The sequence below is a fragment of the Panthera leo genome, chromosome A1 (genome assembly GCF_018350215.1).
Source record: "Panthera leo isolate Ple1 chromosome A1, P.leo_Ple1_pat1.1, whole genome shotgun sequence".
Lineage (NCBI taxonomy): Eukaryota > Metazoa > Chordata > Mammalia > Carnivora > Felidae > Panthera > Panthera leo.
Window position 1 is genome coordinate 208,923,726 of NC_056679.1, and position 25,844 is coordinate 208,949,569.

At 37.7% G+C, this 25,844-nt stretch overlaps 1 protein-coding gene across 1 annotated transcript in view; it reads right to left on the reverse strand.

The window, feature by feature from the left end:
• The window catches only part of WDR70 (WD repeat domain 70), a 299,594-nt gene that overhangs the window by 268,014 nt on the left and 5,736 nt on the right, over nucleotides 1-25,844 (reverse strand). Inside the window, exons 4-5 of the mRNA XM_042951763.1 lie at nucleotides 19,753-19,873; nucleotides 10,569-10,767 (exon numbers count right to left, since the gene is read on the reverse strand). Of these exons, the coding sequence (XP_042807697.1) occupies nucleotides 10,569-10,767; nucleotides 19,753-19,873 (320 nt within the window). The remainder of the gene's footprint in view (nucleotides 1-10,568; nucleotides 10,768-19,752; nucleotides 19,874-25,844) is intronic.

Genomic DNA, 25,844 nt, shown 5'->3' on the forward strand with positions numbered 1-25,844 from the left:
TTAGTTTCATTTTTAGACGTTTCTAAATTTTTCTTAACGTTTATTTATTTTTGAGACAGAGAGAGACACAGCATGAGCAGGGGAGGGTCAGAGAGAGAGGGAGACACAGAATCCAAAGCAGGCTCCAGGCTCTGAGCTGTCAGCACAGAGCCCTATGCGGGGCTCGAACTCACAAACTGTGAGATCATGACCTGAGCCGAAGTCAGACGCCCAACTGACTGAGCCACCCAGGTGCCCCATCATTTTTAGACGTTTTTATTAGAAATCACTTTAAGGGGCGCCTGGGCGGCTCAGTCAGTTAAGCACCCAACTTTGGTTCAGGTCATGATCTCAGTTTGTGGGTTCGAGCCCTGCGTCGAGCTCTGTACTGACAGCTCAGAGCCTGGAGCCTGCTTCTGACTCTATGTCTCCCTATCTTTCTGCTCTTCCCCTGTTCATGCTCTGTCTCTGTCTCTCTCTCTCTCTCTCTCTCTCTCAAAAATAAACATTTTTAAAAAAAATTTTTTTTAAAGAAATCACGTTAAAATTTTTTAATTCACTTTCTGCTATATATTAAAATAGGTGACCATCATGATAAACAATAGGCACCATTCTAAGGGTTCCAAATACATTTATTCACTCATTAAATCATCTACACAATTCCAGTTAAGTATTTTATTAGCCCTATTTTACAGAGAAGAAAAGACCAAGAGAGGTTAAGTAACTTGCCCAAAGTCACACAGCTTGAAAGTAAAAGCTCCATGAGGCTCCAAAATCCACTCGCTTAATCACTATTCTATACTGCCTCCCTGTATCTATATTTTGTTTCTTTTTATTGTCTGGATTACTATTATAGTACTCCAGTTAACAGCAGAAGCTGGGAGACAACTTAAGTAGCTATTGCTGTTGGAGTGATGCTGGATTCATTAAGGTGGTAGTAATGGAGATGGACAGAAAAGGAGAGATCTGGCTGGAGATAGAGCTAATAAGACTTGGTAATGAATTGGACGTGGGGTAGGAAGGAAAGAGGAATCAATGATGGTGACTAGGTTTTGTGACCTATCCATCAGCAAATGTTTAAAACTCTGCCTCCTATGCTTTATGTAACTTTATTTATGTTACTTGTTGTGTTTTTTTTTTATGTTTATTTATCTTGAGAGAGAGAGAGACAGTGGGGGAGAAAGGAACAAAGAGACAGAAAGAGAGAGAGAATCCCAAGTAGGCTCCATGCTGTCTGTACAGAGCCCAACACAGGGCTCAATCTCACAAACCGTGAGATCATCATCGGCTGAGCCAAAATCAAGAGTCAGATGCTTAACCAACTGAGCCACCCAGGGGTCCCTATGTTCCTTGCTTTTCTATTTTCCTTCATTCTTCCTAACTTATGCTTTCTTATAGCATTTCACTTCATTAAGTCCTTTTTGGAACAAGTTAAGATACAAATTTACTCATAATACTTAAGATTTATTTTATATTCATGTTCAATATTCTGTTTGGAGTTTTTTTCCCTCTATCTGTTCTACTTTTTAAATTAAGATCTTAACCGGCTTACAATGAAAGAATGTTAACTGATGTAACCCCATTATTTGTTTCTTTTTTTTTTTTTTTAATGTTTATTTTTGGGAGAGACACAGACAGACAGTGAGCAGAGGAGGGGCAGAGAGAAAGGAAGACACAGTATCTGAAGCAGGCTCCAGACTCTGAGCTGTCAGCACAGAACCTGAAGCAGGGTTAGAACCCACCAACTGTGAGATCATGACCTGAGCTGAAGTCTGATGCTTAACTGACTAGCCACCTAGGCGCCACTCCATTATTTGTTTTCAATCACAGATACAACTTATGATCAATATGGAAACTAGAAAAGAATACAAAACTATGCAGCAGAGAAAAAAAAAAAAACAAAAACCAATATCCTCAGGTCCAACAATCCAGAAACAAGCAATGGAAATACTTTGTTCCATACATATGTATCATTTAAATTTTTGAAATCATACTGTCTAGACAGTTTTACATCTTTTCACGGTGCTACTGAAAACTCTTACTAAACACATTTAATGGCTGCATAATATTTTATGACTACACAACAATTTACTTGTCATTCCTCCTGTTATTAGACATGTATTCACGTTATTTCTAATTATTCTAATATTTCATATATATCTATCATTTTCAAACATTTTTAGACATGGAATCTTTCTGACTACAGAAAGCTCTGAGCAAGCCCAACACAACATAAACCTAACACTTTTTTCGATAAATTATAAAATTTACTTATATTTTGCCTTTAAAAGCCAGAACAAATTTCACTTTCTGGAAAGTCAGCTTATCAGAAATATATGAAGTACGCTTAAGATAAGGAAGTCAGTTTCCTGTTACCACCAATGATATGGACATACTCTCATGAGTTCTCTCAAATGAAAACAGATGAGAGAGCCAATATCACCACCTATCACTCTCAGATAATGTTCCATGGAACACATTCTGAAAAATCACTATTATAAATAGTACTGTGATAAACATCTTTGGGCATGAAGCTTTTTCCAAATTTCCTCAGGATAGAATCCCAGAAATAGTATTACTGAGATTAAAGGAAATAACATTTTTAAGGCTCTCAATACTTAGTAATTTGAGTTTCAATAATAAAAACAGCTATTAGAGCTACTGGCCAGTTCCTAGCCTATTTACCTGTTCACAGTCCTTCAAAGACTATGATGGTTATGATTTAATAAGTATAATTCAAGACAGTCACAAAAAGATATAAAAATGGATATGATACAAAAGGCCAGGCACTTACCATCGCTCTCATGTCATTCTCAAAAGCAGCTAACAGTAACACTTCTAAAGACATCAACCACCACATATTACAGAAGAAATATTTTTCACAAAATAATAATCAAAATAAATATTACTTCTTGGTTATTTGGCAGCAAGAATATTCTTACAAGTCTTATATGAAAACTTCAAAGTGGCTTCACTGTCACAGACAAACAAGGCAGCAATTCCATATCCTTCTTTTTGAGAAACATTATTTTGTAAGCAATATCCCATGTCCTTAAATATCCATGACACATGATACAGATCACAACTTACAGACGGCCCCTAACATAGTTAACCTATTTAAGCAAGCAGTGACAGCAGGTTGGGAAGTGGTGCTGCCACAGGTGGACTGGGAAGAGGCTTACCTGTGCAGCCTTTTGTTACAACACAGATTGCAGATGTTGAGACAGGATCCACCCCAGTCCTACTGAATCCATCTCCAGATTACAAAGCCTAAGCATACTTAATTTTTAATTGTACCAAAGATGATTCTTACATTCAGAGTAAGAACCACTGGGTTAAAAAAAAAAAAAAAAAGGTTATGTTAAAAATATTTTTCCAGGGGCGCCCGGGTGGCTCAGTCGGTTAAGCGGCCGACTTCGGCTCAGGTCATGATCTCGCGGTCCGTGAGTTCAAGCCCCGCGTCGGGCTCTGTGCTGACAGCTCAGAGCCTGGAGCCTGTTTCAGATTCTGTGTCTCCCTCTCTCTGGCCCTCTCCCGTTCATGCTCTGTCTCTCTCTGTCTCAAAAATAAATAAACGTTAAAAAAAAAAAAAATTTTTTTTCCATTACTTTCAATAATACTTGCTGAAATATTTAGCCAGTCAAGTATGTGAACTTGGCTGCTTTCCTATTAAGTAGAACGTCTCTCTAAAAAGCCACAGTGCTTTGCAAGTTTCTGAGCAACAAAATAATCAAATTGTATTCAGGAATCCCCAGATGGAGTCCTGCCTGCTGTAGTGGTTTATTTTCCCTCATTTAGGGAGTGAGTACTATTATTTGCAACGTGACTCGTGTTACAAATAGTTTAATCTTGAAGCAGCAAGGAAAAGGATTGAACAGAAGATCCTAAAGGCAAAGAGACAAGTGGCTTCAGCAAAAGTTTAAATGGGAGAAAATGAAAGCCTGAGTTTGATCGCAGAAGATGAATTTAGAACACTGTTGGAGCTTAAACATGGACATGTTTCATGAGTCATTAGAAAGCTGGAACTGAGGAACCCCTGGTCGGCTCAGTGAGTTAAGCGTCCAACTTCGACTCAAGTCATGATCTTGCAATTCATGAGTTCGAGCCTCGTGTTGGGTTCTCTGCTGTCAGCTCAGAACCCACTTCGGATCCTCTGTTTCTCTCTCTCTCTCTTTCCCTCTCGCCCACTGGCTCTCACTCTCTCTCTCTCTCTCTCTCAAAAATAAACATTAAAAGAAAGAAAGAAAGAGAAAAAGAAAGAGAAAGAAAGAAAGAAAGAAAGAAAGAAAGAAAGAAAGAAAAAGAAAGAAAGAGAGGGAGGGAAAGAAAGCAAGCTGGATCTGAAGTTTAAATGAGATGATGCAATGCTTCCAGCTGCTCTGAGTGAATAGTAGTCATGAGGTAAGAAAATGTAAGATGTAAGAAACTTCACCCAGGGGCACCTGGGTGGCTGGCTGGTTAAGTGTCTGACTCTTGGTTTCGGCTCAGGTCATGATCTTTCAGCTTCTTAGTTTCAAGCCCCACATCGGGCTCTGTGCTGCCAGCACAGAGCCTCCTTGGGATCATCTTTCCCCTTCTCTCTGCCCCTCCCCCACATGCACTGCCTCTGTCTTTCTCAAAATAAACTTTATTAAAAAAAAAAAAAAAAACTTCACCCAGGTCAAACATGAAATGGTAAGGCAAGCAAGGACAGGTCCTCAGGGAATGCTTATTATTGGGGACATGTGAGGAAATAATGAAAGTTTTGAAAGAAACTTTCTAGAAATGCAAGCACCATTGGAACAGGGATTTTCTGGCTTTATTCACTGTTATATCCCCAACACCTGGAAAGTACCTGACTCATAAAAAGTGCTCAATAAATATCTGTTGAATAAAACAAAGAGAGAGGCAGCAAACCAATAGTATAAAGAAATAGCAAAGAAAGAGTTTCAAGAAAGAAGACATCAACACTGTCCAATATTGCAGAGGTACAGAATGAGAATGAAGAAAGGGCCTTTGGATTTAGATATTTTGACTTTGTCTGTGAGGACAGTGTCTTAACAGAAAAGATTTCCAGAGAAAATGTGGTAACAAAACAAAAGTAGCAATACAGATACTACTTTTGAAACATTTGGTGAGAAAGAGGAAATTAGACAGTAGCTTGTAGGGAAAACTGAATTAAAGAAAGATTTTAGTATGCTTGCAAGCTTAGAGCCAACAGCTAGTAGAAAGGAAAAGGCTGAAAACACAAAAGGAAACAAAAGGCACAAAAGATTGGTGATGATGAAACCAAGTATGGGCAAAAAAAGGAGAGGAAGTCAAGGAGAGGAGGGAAAATTCTGATATGTTCCAAACCGTTAAAATATAACTAGCATTTTGATATATAAAACAATCTCCTGGGTGGCTCAGTTGGTTGAGCATCTGACTCTTGATTTGGCTCAGGTCATGATCCCAGGGTCATGGCATCAAGCCCAACATCAGGTTCCACACTGAGCTTGGAGGCTGCTCAGGATTCATTCTTTCTCTCTCTCTCTCTCTCTCTCTCTCTCTCTCCCTCCCTCCCTCTCTCTCTCTCTGCCCCTGTCCCCTGCTCTCTCTCTCTCAAATAAATAAAAATAAATAAATAAATAAAACAATCTCCTATAATTTTGCTTAGCATTACTCCAAACTGATTTCCTAAAGGAACTAAATTCAGTTTCTAAATCAACAAAGAATTACTAGGGCTGAATTCCAAACAACCATAAAAACAAGATTTCTTCAAAGGCCTGAAACATTTGAACTCAATGTTGAAACATACGCCAAACATTGCTATGCAAATAATGTAAAATAAATCATGCTAATTTGTCTGGCTAGATCCTACAACATTCACATTCAAGACAGTAATCAGCAGATTTTGCTTTGCCTATGATCCCTGACTCTAGAGGCTGCCAAAATCCCGCATATCAAATACAACATAAGTTGTAGTCAAAGAGTCGTGTTCTCACTCAGAACCTAAAAAACAGCCTAAGGTTGCCCCCTTCTACTACTATTAAACCACAGTCTGAAAACTGAAGGACTCAATTCAAGGCCAATATAATTTATCCAAATCTAGGAAGGCCACTGCAAAGCCACATTCACATTTGCAAATTTCCAAGCTGCCTGCTTTACCCGCCATCTCTGCCCTAGCCTTGGAAATGTTAGTTATGATAGACACCCAAAAGACATTTTTCTTCTTGGAAAAGAAACAAGGAATCTCCCACTCTTGTCTTATCTCCCTTCCAAAAGTTTAATCAGTTAACAATGCCAATAAACTTTGCATAATCAATTAGTGCACACTTTAAAATTAAGGCTGTTATCGGTACACTTATCCACAGCCTTGCTTTGACCTGCATATTATCAGCATTTTCTTTTACTATATTTGCAAAGAAAAAAAAAGGTACACCATAAAAAGACTTAGTAATTTTCTTTCAAGAGACGTGACGTGTTATAATCTTATAAAAAACCAGAAAACTAAAAAACAAACAAAAACAAACAGAAAACTGTTATTCAGTCCCCTGATACACTTTAATTACAGCCATGAAAGGCTAAAGCTTACAGACAAGCTTCTGAGTCCCACACCTTGGCACGCTTTTACTTCTTTGCCCAGCTGCACTTCAGGCTTACTCACACATCAATTCCATGTCAAAAGTTTGGCCTTCTTTATCAACTTTCCATTCTAGGCAAGTTGACTTTCGCATCATCTGGAATCTAACCTTGTATATATTGCCTGTGTTCCTGCCATTTACTCTTCACAGACAACATGTGGCCTATGTGCACATGTCCACCAAAATGTAACCCTCTACAAGGTTCATTCAAATTCCACATCTTCCAGAAAGGTGCTCTTCTCCGTACTGATCTCTACGTTTGTTCTCAGCAGCCTTATCTTTCCACCTCCCCCTTATGAGAAAACTCAGCCAGGTGCTATTCATATGACATTTCACCACCATATCATATACTTGCATACATTTGAGCCCTCACTATAGCACTTTTTTTCTTACTCAGAACACCCTTCTTTTTTCCATGCTCTGTTCTCCAGCTTCTTGTCAGCCTTGCAAACCTGTGTTAACCAGCTGAGGCTATGATAACAAAATACCACAAACTACATGTCTTAAATATCAGAAGTTTATTTTCTCATCATTCTGGAAGCTAAAAGTCCAAGACCAAGGTGTCGGCAAATTTGATTTCTGTTGAGAGCTTTCCTCCTGGCTTTTAGATGCCTACCTTCTTGCTTTGTTATATGCAGACCTGGTTCTCTGGTGTCTCTCTTCTCTTTTTTCCTCTTATTTTATAAAAAAAAAAAAATTTATAGAGAGAGCATGAGTGGAGGATAGAGGCAGAGGGGGAGGGGAGGGGTGGGAAAGGTGGGGGGGGAGAGAGAGGGGAGGGGGGAGGGAGAGAGAGAGAGAGAGAGAGAGAGAATGAATATTTCAAGCAGGCTCCATGCTTGGCACAGAGCCTGACCTGGGGCTCAGTCCCATGACCCTGAGATCATGACCTGAGCCAAAACCAAGAGTCGGACACTCAACTGACTGGGCCACCCAGGTGCCCCAGTGTCTCTCTTCTCATAAGCACACTAATCCTATAACATCAGGGTCTACCCATATGACCTATAATTTAACCTTAATTACTTCCAAAGAGTCTCACCTCCGAATGCCACACTGGGGGTTAGGGCTTCAACATATGAATCCTGGGGGCACACAAACATTCACTACACAATATTCTCACATTTCATGATCAACCTAATTATTACCTACTCTGTGAACTACCCAAAATAATTAAGCATATCTTTCTCATGTCCATAGCATATTGTGACCTAGATGTGACCTTCTTACTGCTTCTGATTTATCTTTGTGTGCTTGAAAAGAAAATGTTAGATAAGGGTTATATATATATATATATATATAGAGAGAGAGAGAGAGAGAGAGAGAGAGAGAGAGAGAGGAGGGAGAGATGTATATATATAAATGTATATATATATGTATACATTTATATTGTCCGGTACTATACTCTTACTAATTGTCTTAACAATTTCCGAATCTCCCATTATGACTGTAGATTTGTCTATTCCTCCTTATAATGCTGTCAATTTTTGCTCTGAATATATTGTGTTAAATTCATGGAGATTAAGAAAGGCCAAATTTTCCTAGAGAATAAACTTTTCCTTTTAGCATTAAGTAATGACACTCATTTTGCTACTTTGACTAATTATGACATAAAGATTATTTTGTGTTACATTAGTTTTATAAGACTAATCAGTTATCTTTTGGTTAGTATTTTCCTGCTATAGTCATGGAGCAGAGAGACATGGAGCCCAACACAGGGCTTGAACTCACAACCCTGAGATCAAGACCTGAGCTGAGATCAAGAGTTGGACACATTATTATCCAACTGAACCACCCAGGCGCCCCTATTCCTTTCTTTCAACCTTTCTATGCCAGTACATTTTAGGTCTATCACTCATAAACAGAATATATCTAAATTTTTTAAATCTAATCTGAGAAATTTAAGTGGCAAGTTGAGTCCACTTACATCTACTGTGAATGCTGATACACTTGCATTCATGCCTACCACCTTATTTTGTGATCTCTATTTACCAAGATTTTCCTCTACTTCATTTTTCTCCTTTCCTGTCTTTTACTGCAACGATTGAGTTGTCTTCAAAGGCATATCAAGAGCATTGTGGTGGAAGTGGTGCAGACAATAAGGGGGTGCATTGCCTGTAAAGAACCTTAAAATAATATTAAAATCAACTGAAGATGAGTCTGTTTTCCATTATCACCATTTGCTGGCAGTTCTAAAAAGTCAGTTCAGAAATGTGTTTTTTGTTGCTTTTTACTATGATCAGTGCTGAGTTTTGATAATATATAAGTCTCAAATTAGCAAATTTTTATTATTTCAATAAGCATTATAGTATACATGCAGTTGATATAGAGAACTCCCAGTTACACAGTCTGTACCACATACATACACATACATACTCATATACTTATGTTTATAGATAACATTTTGAGTGTTTCAGAATCATTCAAGCTTACTTTAAGGGTAGTTTCATATCTCCAATCCTTGTTGTACTACACATTTCTGCATTTAAACAACAGATTCAAAACAAAGTGACACATTAAGACAAAGAAATAATACTTGAGTATCTTCCATTCTGTTATTCTTTGAGGAAAAATAAAAGATGGGAGACTAGGTTGGCAGAAGAATCCAAAAGAGCAATGCTTGAACACCTGAATTGTTTTCACCAAAAACATTCTAAAGCAGATAATTTGATGATAATATTTACCATAACCTAGCCATTTTCTGATTTTTATGGAAGAAATCTTTAGAAGTTTTTATCAAATGTACTAGAAAATGGTATTTTTTCTAGAAAAGACATTTTAGTGAAACCAGGTATTTTTTAAAAGCCACTAGAATTGATATCAAGATAAAAAGAGATATGGTCAAACTGCAGTTTCAGAAATCTATTATAAAACACAATTTTTAATGAAACTGCCAAATTTATCCTTATGTGCCTCTTTTTTTCATTTCACATACATGTGCACAGACACACGTGTATGTGTGCACACGTGTATATATACATATATCTGTCATTTCATGAGAAAAAAATTTTTCAAAATTAAAAGTTTTCTTTGATCAACTATGAATAAATATAGATTGACAAATTTTGTATACTGGGTACTGAACAAGAATATGCAAAGAATGCCCATTTTGTGAAGTCACTGACAGATTTGCAAAAGTTGTTCCTTTTCTGACCATCATTTGTTTCATCTCATAATCGTTACTGAAAATAATTTGTCAGAGGATGACATTAAAAAATTATCCACTCCAGGTGTCAAATACATAAAGTAAACCAGTGGTTTTCTTTATGTTTTCTTTTACCATTTTGGAGGTTATACAATTTGTTTCTATTCTTTGGGTAACTACTCTTAAAATTTTAACTTGCATACTTGACTTAACCTAATCTGCAGTTAACAAATATCTCTAGCTTCCTCCCAAATAATACAAGGACTTCAAAATGAATGAACTGATTCTACTCTCCCATCTTCCATATTATTGTTTACAATAATTTGAGATCTACTTTGTTTTCATATCCCCCCAAATTTATTCACTACCATTATGTACACTCAATGCTTATGTATATTTAACAAAATTGTATTCCTTTTTTTTAAGTTTATTTATTTTGGGAGAGCGTGAGCGCATGCATGCACACAAGCAAGGGTGGGGCAGAGAGAGAGAATGCGCAAGAGAATCCCAAGCAGACTCCTGACTGCCAGCATGGAGCCCAACGCAGGGCTCAACCCCACAAACTGTGAGATCGTGACCAACATCAAGAGTTGGACGCTTTACCCACTGGACCACCAGGTGCCCATTAATTCCTTTTTAACACATTGCTTCCTATTGTCCATTTATTATTTTTGAGTAACACTGCCTTGTTCCTGAAGTACATCCTTTCAAGTTCTTTCAACAAGGGCTATCGGTAGTACACTCAAAACTATTCCTTATTTGCTCTCACGCATGAATAACAATTAGCAGGGAACTGATCTCTACGCTATTCCAATGAATTGGTAAATTACTACTGAAATACTTACTTCTTCCTCCTCTGAATCACCGTCATCATCATCATCATCATCTTCGGCATCTTCATAAAGAGGTGGAGGTAAAGGGCCAACGATATCTTCCTCAATATGATTACCTGGTTCTTTCATCATTTGAAGAGGTAAAGGAGGGCCAATTAACTCATCATCAGAAGAACCAGAACTCTCTTCACTTTCACTGCTGCTTGTATCCCTGAAAATACAGAAACAAACTCTTTGCCTCTACTGCAACAAAGAACACACTCTAGAGATAGTACTGATTTCCCAGGAAACTCTGCCTCTCCTTTTAACAACTAAGTTTTTATTTTAATTAATTAATTAATGTGTAGTTTGTTAAAATTGTAATTCAGACATTAAATGTGTAACTCAGGTATTATTTTATCTTAAGAAAGTAAAAGTTTCTTTTATCCACTTACCCTAAACATAAAGTCAGAGTTAAAGGTCACAGCAATTATGTTACGGCCCCTGAGATAATCCTCACTCACGAAGAGCCAGCAGAACTGGGATGTGGGAAAAAACTACAAACTACTATATCCATAAGAAAGAAAACCACTGAGGTAACCAATCCCTCTGTTTCCTATATCTGAATCCAATCACTGTTTTTACCACAGAAGCAAATAAAGGCAGCCATGTAAGAAAGTTAGTATTACTCCCATAAGGTTTCAATATATTTTCTGAAACACAAATTGTTTCCCAATTTTTATTCAAATTTGTTGAGTTGCTAAAATGTTTTATGTAGCATCCCTGGATTCTAAAACTGTCTTACTGTAAGGAGCATCACACTGATTCTCAAGGTGTTTTTCTACCCAGCACACCGGAGGACCATTACGCAGTTGCATTGAGGTCTTTATCACGCACCTCTAGGCGTTCTGAAATCCACCACCATCCACCATATGCCTCCACTTCCCATCCCATCCCAAAGGGTTGAGAATTGTGTTCATAATTGTGTGCATTAATCTATTAAATATTTTATAAAACTCAAAGTATTATTGCCCTCTAATAAAGTATTTCTAGTATGTAAGCTCCATGAAAACAGAAATTTGTGTGTTGTGTTCATTGCTGTCTCTAGCACCTAAATGAGGCCTGACGTAATTAATAGGCACTCAATATCCACTGAAGAAAAAAAAAATGTGATTTTTCTTTTTATTTTCATCTAAGATCAATATTGAGGGGAATACATACTTAAACACTTATCCACATACAAAGACAGGAGCAAGCAAACCTCCACGAAGAGCTTCTCTTTGTTTTTGCAACGGTTTAGCTCATGGTTCTCCAGCCCTACAGGCCTTCTTTCAAACCACAGAGGTTAAGCTTGGTCCAGCATGAGGGTCTTTGCACTTGCAGTTCCCTCTGCTGGAACTGATCATTAAATGGCCTCTTTCTCATCTTTCAGGTCTCGTCCCATGTCACCTCCTCAAAGAGGCTTTAATGCCCCCCCTTTCTTAATCTTCAAACACATCCCTATCAGTCACTATTATCTTCGTTCTCTTAGTTTATCTTTATTAAATACCTCACTAAGTTATCTTATTTGATTGGTTACTCAGTTGTTTACAATCTGTTATCCATCTCCTCAAATATCCAACAATATGAGCTCGGAGATCTCATCTGACTCCCTAATTGCTGTATCCCCAGTGCTGAAACCAGTGCCTAACCCACAATAGATGTTCAATAAATAACAGCTGGATGACTGAATACATTTTTATTAAAGTAGTCACACTCCAAAATTTTCTCCCTTGTGATTAAAATCACAAATTCCCAACTGTACTAGTTTAGAAGTCGCAGACTGTCTTAATGCAAAATTATTCAGAGCACAGAGAGCTCTAACTAAACTGTTAATCTTTAGCACCAATGCTTTAACTGAATTAACTAGTTCAGAAGCAAGCACTGAACTGACAACTACATGAAGCCATGTTGATTCCACGGCTGATTATGCAGTCCTAATACCCACATGAAACTAGATGGAATGTATCAGCTTCTATGCAGCTTCTAAGTCCATTTCTGTCTTTTTGCTTCTAATATACACAAGGCAAAAAAAATAAACTATTTTAACATATTTTCAATTTCTGAAAAACAAAGTCTGTAAAATTATGCCCAAAAATGTCCGTGACAGAAAACAGAGCACATTCCATGTTTAAAATATGCCTTGACTCAATGTGGTGCCAAAATATGAACCAGATCCTGAGAAACAATATGCATCTGATGAGAAAACAGAGGAGTCAAAACCTAACATTTTTCTCAGCTGACTTTTTAAAAGAGAGCTTAGCTAAGCATTAAATAAGATGTGTAAGTATACAATTTCAGTTTAGAAATTAAATTCATAAGCAAAATTCATTATTTCTGGTACTAATTTCTTTAGAGAAAATGCAAATGTCTGAATGATTCCTATCTTACAAATTATGAGTACATCAATATTTCCCTCCTATCCTGCAGCTATATTTCATTGAATAAATGACATATTTCTTCCCAGCATTTGATTTTGAAGGGCAACTTACATTCATACACTATTTCTTTAAAGCCAAAAAAAGGGGGTAGTCTTAGGGACGCCTGGATGGCTCCATCAGTTGAGGGACGCCTGGATGGCTCAGTCAGTTGAGTGTCCAACTCTTGATTTCAGCTCAGGTCATGATCCCAGGGTTGTGGGATCGAGCTCCGCATGAGGCTCTATGCTGAGTGTGGAGCCTGCTTGGGATTCTCTCTCTCCCTCTCTTTCTTTCTCTCTCTCACCTTCAGCCACTCTCCCCTGCTTGCACATGCTCTCACCCTCTCTCTCTCTCAAATTAAAACAAATGTTTTTAATTTATTTTTTTAAGTTTATTTATTTTGGGAAAGAGAGAATGTGAGCAAGAGAGGGTCAGAGAGAGAGGGAGAGAGAATCCCAAGCAAGCTCCACACTGTCAGCATAGAGCCGATGCGGAACTCCAACTCACAAACTGTGAGATCACGACCTGGGCTGAAATCAAGAGTCAGGTGCTTAACCAACTGAGCCACCCAGGCACCTACCAAAAACTTAAAATTTTTTTTAAAAAATGGTAGTCTTAAATGACTACCTTCCTCTAAAACAAATTTTAACAACATTGTAGATTGTTTAAAAAATTATTTGGGGGCGCTTGGGTGGCTCAGTCAGTTAAGTGTCCAACCCTTGATCTCAGCTCAGATTTGATCTCAGGGTCATGAGTTCAAGCCCTGCATTGGGCTCTGTGTTAAATGTGAAGACTACTTAAAAAAATAATAATAATGAATAAAAAATAAAAATGGTTAAAGGACTTCAATAGTTATTTCTCCAAAGAAGATATATAAATGGCCAATAAGCACATGAAAAAAATGCTCAAAACCTTTAGACATTAGGGAAATGAAAATAAAAACTACATGATACCAATTCACACCTACTAGGATGACTATATTAAAACCATAACAAAACAAAATGGAAAATAACTAATGACAAGAATGTGAAAAAATTGGAACCCTCGTACATTGCTGATAGGAATATAAAATGGTGCAACCACATTGTAAAACAGTTAGGCAATTCCTCATAAAGAAAGTTAAACAGGGGTGCCTGGCTGGCTCAGTCAGAGGAGCATGCGACTCTTGACCTCAGGATCGTGAGTTCGAACCCCATGTTGGATGTAGAGATTACTTAAAATAAATAAGGGCACGTGGCTGGCTCAGTCAGTGGAGAGCACGTGACTCTTGATCTTGGGGTACTTAGGTTCAAGCACTACGCTGGGTATAAAGATTACTTAAAAATACTGGGGCACCTGGGTGGCTCAGTCAGTTGAGCATCCAACTTTGGCTCAGGTCATGACCTCACGGTTTGTGAGTTCGAGCCCCACGTTGGGCTCTGTGCTGACAGCTCAAGGCCTGGAACCTGCTTCGGATTCTGTGTCTCCCTCTCTCCCTGACCCTCCCCTGCTCATGCTCTGTCTCTCTGTCTCTCAATAATAAATAAACATTATATATATATATATAAAACTTAAAAATATTTCTAAAAATGAATCTTAAAAAGTAAATGAATAAAAATTTTAAAAAAAGAAAGTTAAACATAAAATCACCATATTACCCATAAATTCCACGCCTAGGTATATACCAAAAAGAATTAAAAGCAAAGACTCAAAAACATATACTTGTACACCAATGTTCATTACATTCACAAAACTCAAAAGGTGGAAACCCAAAAATATTAAGTAACACATGAATGGATAAACAAATTGTGATATATACATACAATGGAATACTATTTAACCATTTAAAGGAATGAAGTTCTGATACAAGAACTTTGAAAACATCATCCAAAGTGAAAGAAGCCAGATATGAAAGGAAAACAGTGCATAATTCCACTTATATGAAATATCTAGAACAGGTAAATTTCAAGGAGACAGAAAGTATATCAGAGGCTATCAGTGGCTAAGAGGAGAGAACAGTGAGAAATCATTGGTTAATGGTCAAATTTCTGTTTGGTGTGTAAAAAATTTTGAAAACAGAAAGTTGCCACAGTAGAAAAAAATCAAGACAGTGGTAAAAGGTTACAATTTAGAAATATGAAGGTAAATAAAAGATGAAAAACAAAAAAATTTAAGTAGTTTTTTTCTGGAAAGTAAGAATCATGAACAGGGAAAAACAATGTTTGATTTCATAATGTGTATAAATTCTTTGACAAAAATTTAAAAGATCAGTGGTTGTTGGGAATTAGGGGGAGGAAGGAATGAAAAGGTAGCACACAGAGGATGTTTAAGTCACTGAAACTACTCTGATATATAATGGTAGCTACATGTCATTACATATGTGTCCAAACCTACAGAATGTACAATATCAAAGACTGAACTGTCATGTAAACTATGGATTCTGAGTGATGATGATGTGTCAGCATGGGGTCATCAATTGTAACAAATGTATCGCTCTGGTAGGGGGGTGTTGATGATGAGGGAGGTAGGAGGACAGGAGCTATATGGAAAAAAAATCTCTGTACCTTCTGCTCAATTTTGCTATGAGCCTAAAACTAATCTAAAAAATAAGGCCTTGGGGAGCCTGGATGGCTCAGTCGGTTAAGCATCTGACTTCGGCTTAGGTCATGATCTCACTGCTTGTGGGTTCCAGCCCTGTGTCTGGTTCTATGCTGACAGCTCAGAGCCCGGAGCCTGCTTCAGATTCTGTGTTACCCTCTCTCTGCCCCTCCCCCACTCATGCTCTGTCTCTGTCTCTCAAAAATAAACATTAAAAACATTTTTTAATTAAAAAATAAATAAAATAAAAATTAAATCCTATTAAAATTAAAAATAAAGGGACAGGGAAAATTGATTAGCCATATGGAGGAGAAAATAAAACTGGATTACAACTTCACATTACTCACAAAAAGCAATTCTGGATTGAATAAAGACATAAATGTTAAATACAAAACTTGAGAACTTTAAGAAAAAACATAGGAAGTTTTCTTTATGATCTCAGAACAAAGACTCATTTCTTTTTTCTTTTTTTTAAGTTTATTTATTTACTTTGGGGGAGAGAGAGTGCGTGTGCAGGAGCACGAGAAGGAGAGGGGCAGAGAGAGAAAGGGAGAGAAAATCCCAAGCAGGCTCCATGCTCAGCAGCTCAGCACAGAGCCTGACACAGGGCTTGATCCCACACCCGCAAGATCATGACCTGAGGGGACATCAAGAGTCCGACGCTCAACCAACTGAGCCAAACAGGCACCCCAGGACTCATTTCTTAAGCAAAACACAAAAACACAGAAGAAAAGATTAATAAACTAGAATACATTAAAATGTGAAACTTGTGTTTATTTAAAAACACCATTAAAAAATAAAAAAATTATAATAAACCATCAAACAACCCAATATAAAATCTGACAGAAGATACAGTTCTTTTTAGATCTTCAGAAGAAAAAATGTATCTCCAAAGAACTTTTAAAATGATGCACAACTACACCAGTAACCAGCAAAGTGCAAATGAACATCATAAGGCTATTACTTCACAATAATCAGGTTGGCAAAAATGAAAATGTGTAACAATAATGGGTGTTGGCAAGGATGTGGAGCAACAGGAATTCTTACACTCTGCTGGTGGTAATGTAAATGGGTACAAACTCTTCAGAAAATAACTAAGCCAAATATAGTAAAAGTAAGTATGTACTTAAAGACCTAACAAGTCTACTACTAGATACATACTGTAAAGAAACTTTTGCACATATAAAACAGAGGATGGCTACAAGTCAGTAAAAACATAAAAAATGTCATAATAATACAGAAAAACAGCAACCTAAACTGACTAGACAATGGAAAAAATTATAGTGTATTTCTAAAAAGAAAACCAAACTGCACTGAAAATAAACTATAACCCCACTTGTGAACATGAGTGAATCTCAAAAACATCTTGGATTAAAAAAAAACAAAACAACACCAAAGTGAAAAAAGATCCAAGACAGCATTAACAGCATCAATATAAAATAAGAAATCATGAGGCCCCTGGCCTCAGTCAGTTGAGTATCTGACTCTTTATTTCAGCTCAGGTCATGATCCCACGGTTTGTGGGATCGAGCCCCAAGTCAGGGCCCTGACAGTGCAACGTCTTCTTGGGATTCTCTCTCTCCCTCTCTGCCCCTCCCCAACTCAACACTCACTCACACACATGCACTCTAAATAAATAAGTAATTTTAAATAAGAAATCATATAAAACAGCATACTGTTTAGGAATGCACTTATACCTAGTAAACTATTTAGAAAAAAAGGAAGTAAGGGTAAACAAAGTGAAGATTTCCCCAGTGCAAGAAAGAGAAATATGAGCAGAGAGAGGACTTCAAAGACACTGGTAAAGCTCTATACTCTCTCTCCCAAGCTAGGTGTTCACTTCATCATTCTCTCTACTTTAAATGTAGGATATTCAGAGCTTTATATGTATAGTATACTTCATAACAAAAATTTTTTGTTTAATTAAAGGGAAAAACAACCCTGACTTTACAGTGTCCATAATCTTATGAAAGAACACACAGCAGAAACAGTTTACATAATAGTGTATAATATGCTAAGTGCTATACTAGAAAGGTTGTAAAATATGCAAAACAATATTATATATGTCTTAGGGATACAAAGATACACAATAACATTATAAAGAGATACATAAAAAAATTTAAATTTAGAAGATTGGTTACTTCTGCCAAGAAGGGAGGGAGTGGCAATGGAAGGCAGTTCTGAGAAGTGTTCACCATAACAGTAAAAGTTTACTTCTTAAGTTGTCTAGTGGATACTATCCTTTATCAACTTTTTGAAAGTCTTAAATACTTCATAATAATTTCTCACTTATAAAGTAATTTTTATTAAATCTAGAAAAAAAGAGAATAGCATAATAATCTCATATCTGAGGGACAATAACTGCCTAAGAAATATATCTTAGAGAGCCTAAGTGGCTCAGTCAGTTAAGTGTCAAACTTTGGCTCAGGTAATGATCTCACGGTCCATAAGTACAAGCCCCATGTCGGGCTCTGTGCTGACAGTGCAGAGCCTGGAGCCTGCTTCTGATTCTGTGTCTCCCTCTCTCTTGACCCTCCCTTGCTCGTGCTCTGTCTTTCTCTCTCTCTCAAAAATAAATATTTAAAAAAATTAGAAACGTATCTTGAATAAAATATGCTCAAACACATGAAAACAATGTTTGTACAATGAAATGTGATATAACTGAGATTCTTTAAAAAGCTAGAAAATGTTGGGGCGCCTGGGTGGCTCAGTCGGTAAGCGTCCGACTTCAGCTCGGGTCATGATCTCGCGGTCCGTGGGTTCGAGCCCCGCATCGGGCTCTGTGCTGACAGCTCAGAGCCTGGAGCCTGTTTCAGATTCTGTGTCTCCCTCTCTCTCTGACCCTCCCCTGTTCATGCTCTCTGTCTCAAAAATAAATAAATGTTTAAAAAAAAAAATTTTTTTTTTAATAAAATAAAATAAAATAAATAAAAAGCTAGAGAATGAGAAAAAATATCAAATGCAACAAGTTTATCAATATAAATTATAAGGTCCAAATTCAAGTGGAGAAAGAAATGATCAGATTTATTTTTTTAAAAAAAGACGTAAAAATCACAAGAAAAACTGCATAGCCTTATAGCAATTAAAATTATGCAGAAATTATACAACTTCCAGTTGCCTCATTGAAGAAAAAAGTCATTTCACAGTTTCCTCCCACCTATATGTTCTAGCATTTTGTCCTAGTACGTGAAAACCATTATCAAAAGGGCCTTTAAAAGTCCTTAACTAATGTTGGGGCGCCTGGGTAGCTCAGTCAGTTAAGCATCCAACTGCAGCTCAGGTCATGATCTTGAGGTTTGTAAGTTCAAGCCCTGCATCAGGCTCTGTGCTGACCACTCAGAGCCTAGAGCCTGCTTTGGATTCTGTGTCTCCCTTGCCCTCTGCACCTCCCCGCTCATGCTCTGTCTCTCTCTCTCTCTCCCACAAATAAACATTAAAAAAAAACATTTTTAAAAGTCCTTAACTAATGTGTACTTTCTCATTTATCTAAAAATGTGTATTTGTTTACAAAATTTCAAGAGAATTCTTTTTAATTATGGGCTTTCTCTTCCCTAGGAAAAAGGTCACCCTGTCCCTTCTCAGAACCAGTAAAGACTGCTCCCCCTAGTGCCAACGCATAGTCATTGTGGTGACTGACAAAAGAAGCTGTCACTTGCTTTATATTTCTGAGAAAACTAAAATCTGATAGTGTTTACTTGCTGAGCTCTAATTAGAACTGAAGATCTTTAATTAAAAAAAAAAAAAAAAAAACTGGGGCTCCTGGGTGGCGCAGTCGGTTAAGCGTCCGACTTCAGCCAGGTCACGATCTCGCGGTCCGTGAGTTCGAGCCCCGCGTCAGGCTCTGGGCTGATGGCTCGGAGCCTGGAGCCTGTTTCCGATTCTGTGTCTCCCTCTCTCTCTGCCCCTCCCCCGTTCATGCTCTGTCTCTCTCTGTCCCAAAAATAAATAAAAAATGTTGGAAAAAAAAAATTAAAAAAACAAACAAACAAAAAAAAAAACTGAAGATATTTTTAAAAAATTTCTTAGAACAAAATCTCTATCTTTATCCTCTTTTTTCCTTTGCAATGACTACCAGTTTCAATTATCTAAGATTATCAATTATCTAGATTCAATTTAATCTGAGATTAAACACCTAAATGGGAGCGATAATTTAATAGAATCCTTTTGAGAAAATCAAGCACCTGGAAGATGATTTAGAGCAATCTCTGACCACATTTGAGCCTGAAGATGTTGGTTCAATATCTTCATTTTGCCTTCTTAATTCTTTCTCTCTGTTCATTTCTTCCTCTTTTTCTCTTGCTTCTGAAAAGATTAAAAAATTTTCCAACAGTTACTCTTCAAAATTTTTCACTATTAATAAAGGCTAAAAATTAACATAGTCACAGAGATGTAACTTAAGAGTGGTCCCAGTAACAGCAAAAAATTATCAACCTACATGTCTAACAATGGGAAAATAACTATTGTAAACCACAATAATATAAAATACAGTCAATAAAATTAGTGATGGAAAATGTACAAATCTGGGAAAAATAGTAACAGATGCGCTAAGCAAAATTAGCATGTGAATAGCATATGAACCACAATGTACTATCTAAAAAGATACGGGAGGAATCTGGCTGGCTCAGTCAGTGGAACATGTAATTCTTGATCTCGGGGTTGTGTGTTTGAGCCCCACATTGGATGTAGAGATTGTTTAAAAATAAAGTCTTTAAATTAATTAATTAATTAATTATTAATTAATAATAAAATAAAAAGATGTGGAAGGTTATAAGTAAAAAAGTATCTAAAAGTAAGATCTTAGGTAATTTTACTTTTCATTTTCAATGTTTTACACTATAAACAGAATTTTGTTCATTCCTGGGTCACCTGGGTGACTCAGTCAGGTAAGCATCCAACTTTGGCTCAGGTCATGATCTCATGGTTCACAAGTTCAAGCCCTGTGTCGGGCTCTGTGTAAAAAAAACATTTTGTTCATTTCTGAATTTCCCACACTGGATTTGTGGTCAAGCACTTCCCACAAAAACTATGAGAAAATTTCAGATTTCTAGAGTTATTTACCTTGGAAAGACAAAAACAAATATCCAAAGAAATTAAATCGTTTTCCTCTGATAATCTCACTCTACAATTGAGGGACACATAGGAAGGAAATTAATTATATGAACAGTCTGGTTCTTAACTACCATGATCTTCAATAACTTAAGATAATCTTTAACATTTTTCCTTAATGATGAAAAAACAATACACCCAAACTTAGGCACTATTAAAGGGTACTACTTATTAATTGAAATGTTGTACTCTTTAGGGTCTTTTGTTGCCAGGACCTGGACGATGAGAAACAAGGAGATAGCAAGCAAGTGTCAACAAGTAACTAGATATCCTCTGAATTCAAACAAGGAAGATTAAACTCTGCAGGAAGAGGTAAGGCAAATACATACTACAGCCCTAGCTTGTGTTCATATTTTTTGTGCTCACCACTGGGCTAAGGTGACTTAGAAGTTGACAATTCTGCACTCTGATGCTGAGGTTGAAAAAAATAAAAAAGAGGAAGATAATGTCCTATAAGAGCTGCCCCGGGGCACCTGGGTGGCTCACTCAGTCAAGCGTCCCATGTCAGTTCAGGTCATGATCTAACGGTGGGCAGGTTCAAGCCCCCTTGTGGGGCTCTGTGCTAACCAGCTCAGAGCCTGGAGCCTGCTTTGGATTCTGTGTCTCCCCCTCTCTCTCTGCCCCTCCCTGCTCACGCCTAGATCTCTCTCCTTCAAAAATAAACATTAAAAAACAATTTTTTTTTAAAGAGTTGCCCTGCTTGGCTCCTACCCTCATCCTGCTTCTCCAGTCAATCCCTCTGTACTCTACAGGGTGGGAGGAGAGGGGTTCGGGGGTGAAAAACACTTGGACATTTGATCCTAGGCTCAGGTCTTGGGGCAGTTCTGACCTTACTCAGTAAACAGTACCTCGGCATACGTTATTAGCTATCCAACAGCCATTTCTCCCTTTTTCCCTTGCTCCGAAAACCACAATTTTCTCCAGATAAGAGCAAGTTCTTCAGCAGATCCTGGGCCCCTCCCCGCCCAGAAAGGGTTAAAACTTGATTCCAACTCAACTTTATCACTCTTGTCAGTGGCTGTTTTTTGGAGCTGATGTGCCACACTAATACTAGTCAATTAAGATCTGAGGAGAAGTCAGCCGGAAGAAAACTTGAGAAAGGTTTTCTTCTTTTCTTTATTTTGAGAGAGAGAAGAAGAGAGAATCCCAAGCAGGCTCCACTCAATCCCATGACCTTGAGGATCATGACCTGAGCTGAAATCAAGAGTCAGTTTAACCAACTGAGCCACCCAGGCACCCCTTACTTTTAAAACATATATCAAACAGTATCCTTTCAGCCTGTGGAGGTGGTCATCTGCATGTAACAAAATTTCACTTACAATTTTAGGTCATGAGAATATACCCAGCTTGGGACAAGCCAATACCCTACAACTGGCAAAGCAGAAAAAGAGGGAAAAACTTAATATTCTTCAGGTCAGGACTCAGAAGATGGAAGAGCCCCATTCCAGAGTTATTGTCATGTGCAACAGTACATTTTTCTTAGTTGTGCCATTTTTATTTTTTATTTAAAAAAAATTTTTAATGGTTATTATTTATTTTTAAGAGAGAGAGAGAGAGAGAGAGAGAGAGAGACAGAGCATGAGCAGGGGAGGGGCGGAGAGAGAGGGAGACACAGAATCCAAAGTAGCCAGCACAGAGCCTGACGCGGGGCTCGAACTAAGGAGCCGCGAGATCATGACCTGAGCCAAAGTCAGACACTTAACCATCTGAGCCACCCAGGAGCCCCTTGAGCCATTTTTAATTAGGTCTTCTAGGACTTCTTTGCAAGTAACAAAAAGTATCTTAATAGCAACCTTAATTTAACAAAGATTAGAGCAGCTAATACTTAACATGGAGCTAACTATGTATAACGTATTGTTTTAAGCACTGCCTATAAATTAACTCTTTTAATCATCATAACGACCTCTGAAGTAGATATTATTTTTTTAGCTTTATTGAGGTATAGGGGACAAATAAAATTATAAAAGATTTAAAATGTACAATGTGATATAATATACATATACATTATGAGAGGATTCCCTCCATGGAGTGAATGAACATATCCATCATCTCACATATCTACCTTTTTTTTTTTTTAAGTGAGAACATTTAAGTTTTACTCTCCTAACAATCTCAATTACACAATACACTTGAAGTAGGTACTATTTATTCTCACTCTACATTTGAGAAATCTATGCCATTGATAAGTCAAGTAACAAAGCTATAAAGTCCCAAAACAGTGAATTGAGGCTCCAAAACTGGATCTTTCTGAGATGTGACCAGACTTTCTTAAGAGACTAAAATTATCCAATGAGCACCACCCACCTTAAGTAACAATTTGCCTGCCTTTCTCTCCAAGAGGCAATAAAGCCCAGCCCTTCACTGCATGCTTGTGGACAGACTATCCGGAAACTGGCCCACCCACCTGTTCAACTAGAGTTCCTCAGCAGAGGATAACTACTCCAAACTACTTGTCCCTAGTGAAGCATCTAATTTTTTAATTTAAAATTTTAATTTTTTAACACTAGAAAGGATCTTCTTTTTTTATTTATTTTTTATTTTTTTAAATTTTTTAAAATGTTTTTATTTATTTTTGAGACAGAGAGACAGCATGAGCAGGGGAGGGGCAGAGAGGGAGACACAGAATCTGAAACAGGCTCCAGGCTCTGAGCTGTCAGCACAGAGTCCGACACGGGGCTCGAACTCAGAGTGTGAGATTGTGACCTGAGCTGAAGTAGGACACTTAACCGACTGAGCCACCCAGGAGCCCCATCACCAGAAAGGATTTTCTAATCAGAGAGGTTCCTGCCATCACCTGATGCTTCATTAAAGCAAAGGATAAAGATAAAAGGGGGATTAAGACATTTTAGAGGAAAAAAATTTTTCTTCCTCATTGTTAACTGAGGACAAAAACCAAAACCAAACAGAATTCAGTAGTCTATAACTCCCTGACAGAGGGTATCATTTCATGCACTTTGACCCAATGTGGAACCAAGCACACTGTAAGCACTGTAAAAATGCTCTGTATCTTCCCTCAACCAAAATGAATTAATCTACTACCCAACACTTAATTTTATACTTCCAAGCACCTCATTTTATTGTTCTCTACCTTCAGTTATCAACTATGGACAGCCATTTCTGCAAAAGCCCCTCCAAATGTATGCAATTTTTGTCTAGATTAGCAGCAAACTATCCAAAACCTCCATGTCCCATCTGGGCTGATTCACACAAACTGCAGACTCAAAAGTATGTAATTCAGCAGCTGAAAATCTCAGAGCCAATCATTATAGCAACCACTTAACTTGAAGAAATGAAACTTAAGATAAAATGTAAAAGAAATAAAGGGGTGCTTGGGTGGTGCAGATGGTTAAGTGCCCAACTCTTGATCTCCATGATCTCAAGTCTGTGAGTTCAAGCCCTGCATCAGGCTCTGCACTGATGGCGTGGAGCCTGCTTGGGATTCTGTCTCTCCTTCTGACCCTTCCCCACTTGTGCTCTCTCTCTGTTTCTCTCTCAAAATAAATAAACTTAAAAAAAAGTAAAAGAAATAAAATTACCAGAAATAATAGCTAAAATAAATGTTCTCTAATCATGATACTCTTTTTACCCACGGGACTTAAATCTTGCTAAATGTTTTTGTTATTCTACTTTAAAATAATTCATTACCCTACAAATTTCACATAAATTTACATTGAATTTAATTTTTTTAAATGTTTATTTATTTTTGAGAGAGAGAGAGAGCACAAACAAGGGAGGGGCAGAAAGAGAGAGAGAGAGAGAAGAGACACAGAGGATCCAAAGTGGGCTCCGTGCTGACAGCAGTGAATCCTGATGTGGGGCTCAAACTCAGGAACGATGAGATCATGACCTGAGCCAAAGTCGGATGCTCAACTGACTGAGTCACTCAGGTGCCCGTAATTTTAAATACTGCCAAAATACCAGGAAGTAAAGAATAAGAACATTTTAACTACATTTATGACGTATCTCCATTAAATATTTAGGGATATAACCATTATGTATCCAGCTCTGTTAGGCACTGAAAAAATGAAGAACAAAGTTCTTATCCTTAATACGTGAACAATATTAAGATAAAATCTATAGTATTTTTTAAAGTGTCATGGAAACAAAGCCATTATATCCAAACAGGTTTTTAAAGAACACCTAGTGGGGTGCCTGGGTGGCTCAGTTGTCTGAGCATCTGACTTCAGCTCAGGTCATGATCTCACAGTTCGTGGGTTCGAGCCCCGCATCGGGGCTAACAGCTCAGAGCCTGGAGCCTGCTTCAGATTCTGTGTCTCCCTCTCTCTCTGCCCCTCCCCTGCTCACGCTCTGTCTCTCCCTCTCTCTCAAAAATAAATAAACATTGGGGCACCTGGGTGGCTCAGTCGGTTGGGCTTCCGACTTCGGCCCAGGTCATGATCTCGTGGTCCGTGAGTTCGAGCCCCGCATCAGGCTCTGTGCTGACAGCTCGGAGCCTGGAGCCTGCTTTGGATTCTGTGTCTCCCTCTCTCTCTGCCCCTCCCCTGTTCATGCTCTGTCTCTCTGTCTCAAAAATAAATAAAAATATTAAAAAATAAATAAATAAATAAACATTAAAAAAAAAAAAAGAACACCTAACAAAAGTAAAATATGAGGCCTTAAATGATGAGGTAGTATTCAACCAGGTAAAGAGACCATTTCAAGTACACCGGAGGGGGGGGAAAAAAAAACCTTTAAGCTTTTCTAATTTCTAAAATGTACAGGACAGATTTTCTTTTCAGGATCATTAAATCATCCATTGAAATCATTTTCAAATTCTTTCATGTTTTTTTTCATTTTTTCCAGTTACATAACTGAGAAAGTTCATAAATCCATCTAAAACATAGGCACAACCAAAATAAGCATTTGAATAAAAAAAAATTGCGGGGGGGGGGGGGGGCGCCTAGGTGGCTCAGTCGGTTGAGCATCCAATTCTTGATTTCAGCTCAGGCCCTGATCCCAGGGTCGTGGGATCAAGCCCTGCATCAGGCTCCCTGCTAAATGTGGAGCCTGCTTAAGATTCTCTCTCCCTCCCTGTGCCCCTGTCCCCAGCTCACAATCTCTCTCCCTCTCAAAAAAAAAAAATAAAATAAATAAATTTTTAAAAAGAAGTCTTTCCTCCCCACTTATGTCCTCATAGTATTACAGTCCTAAAAAAGGACCTTTTATA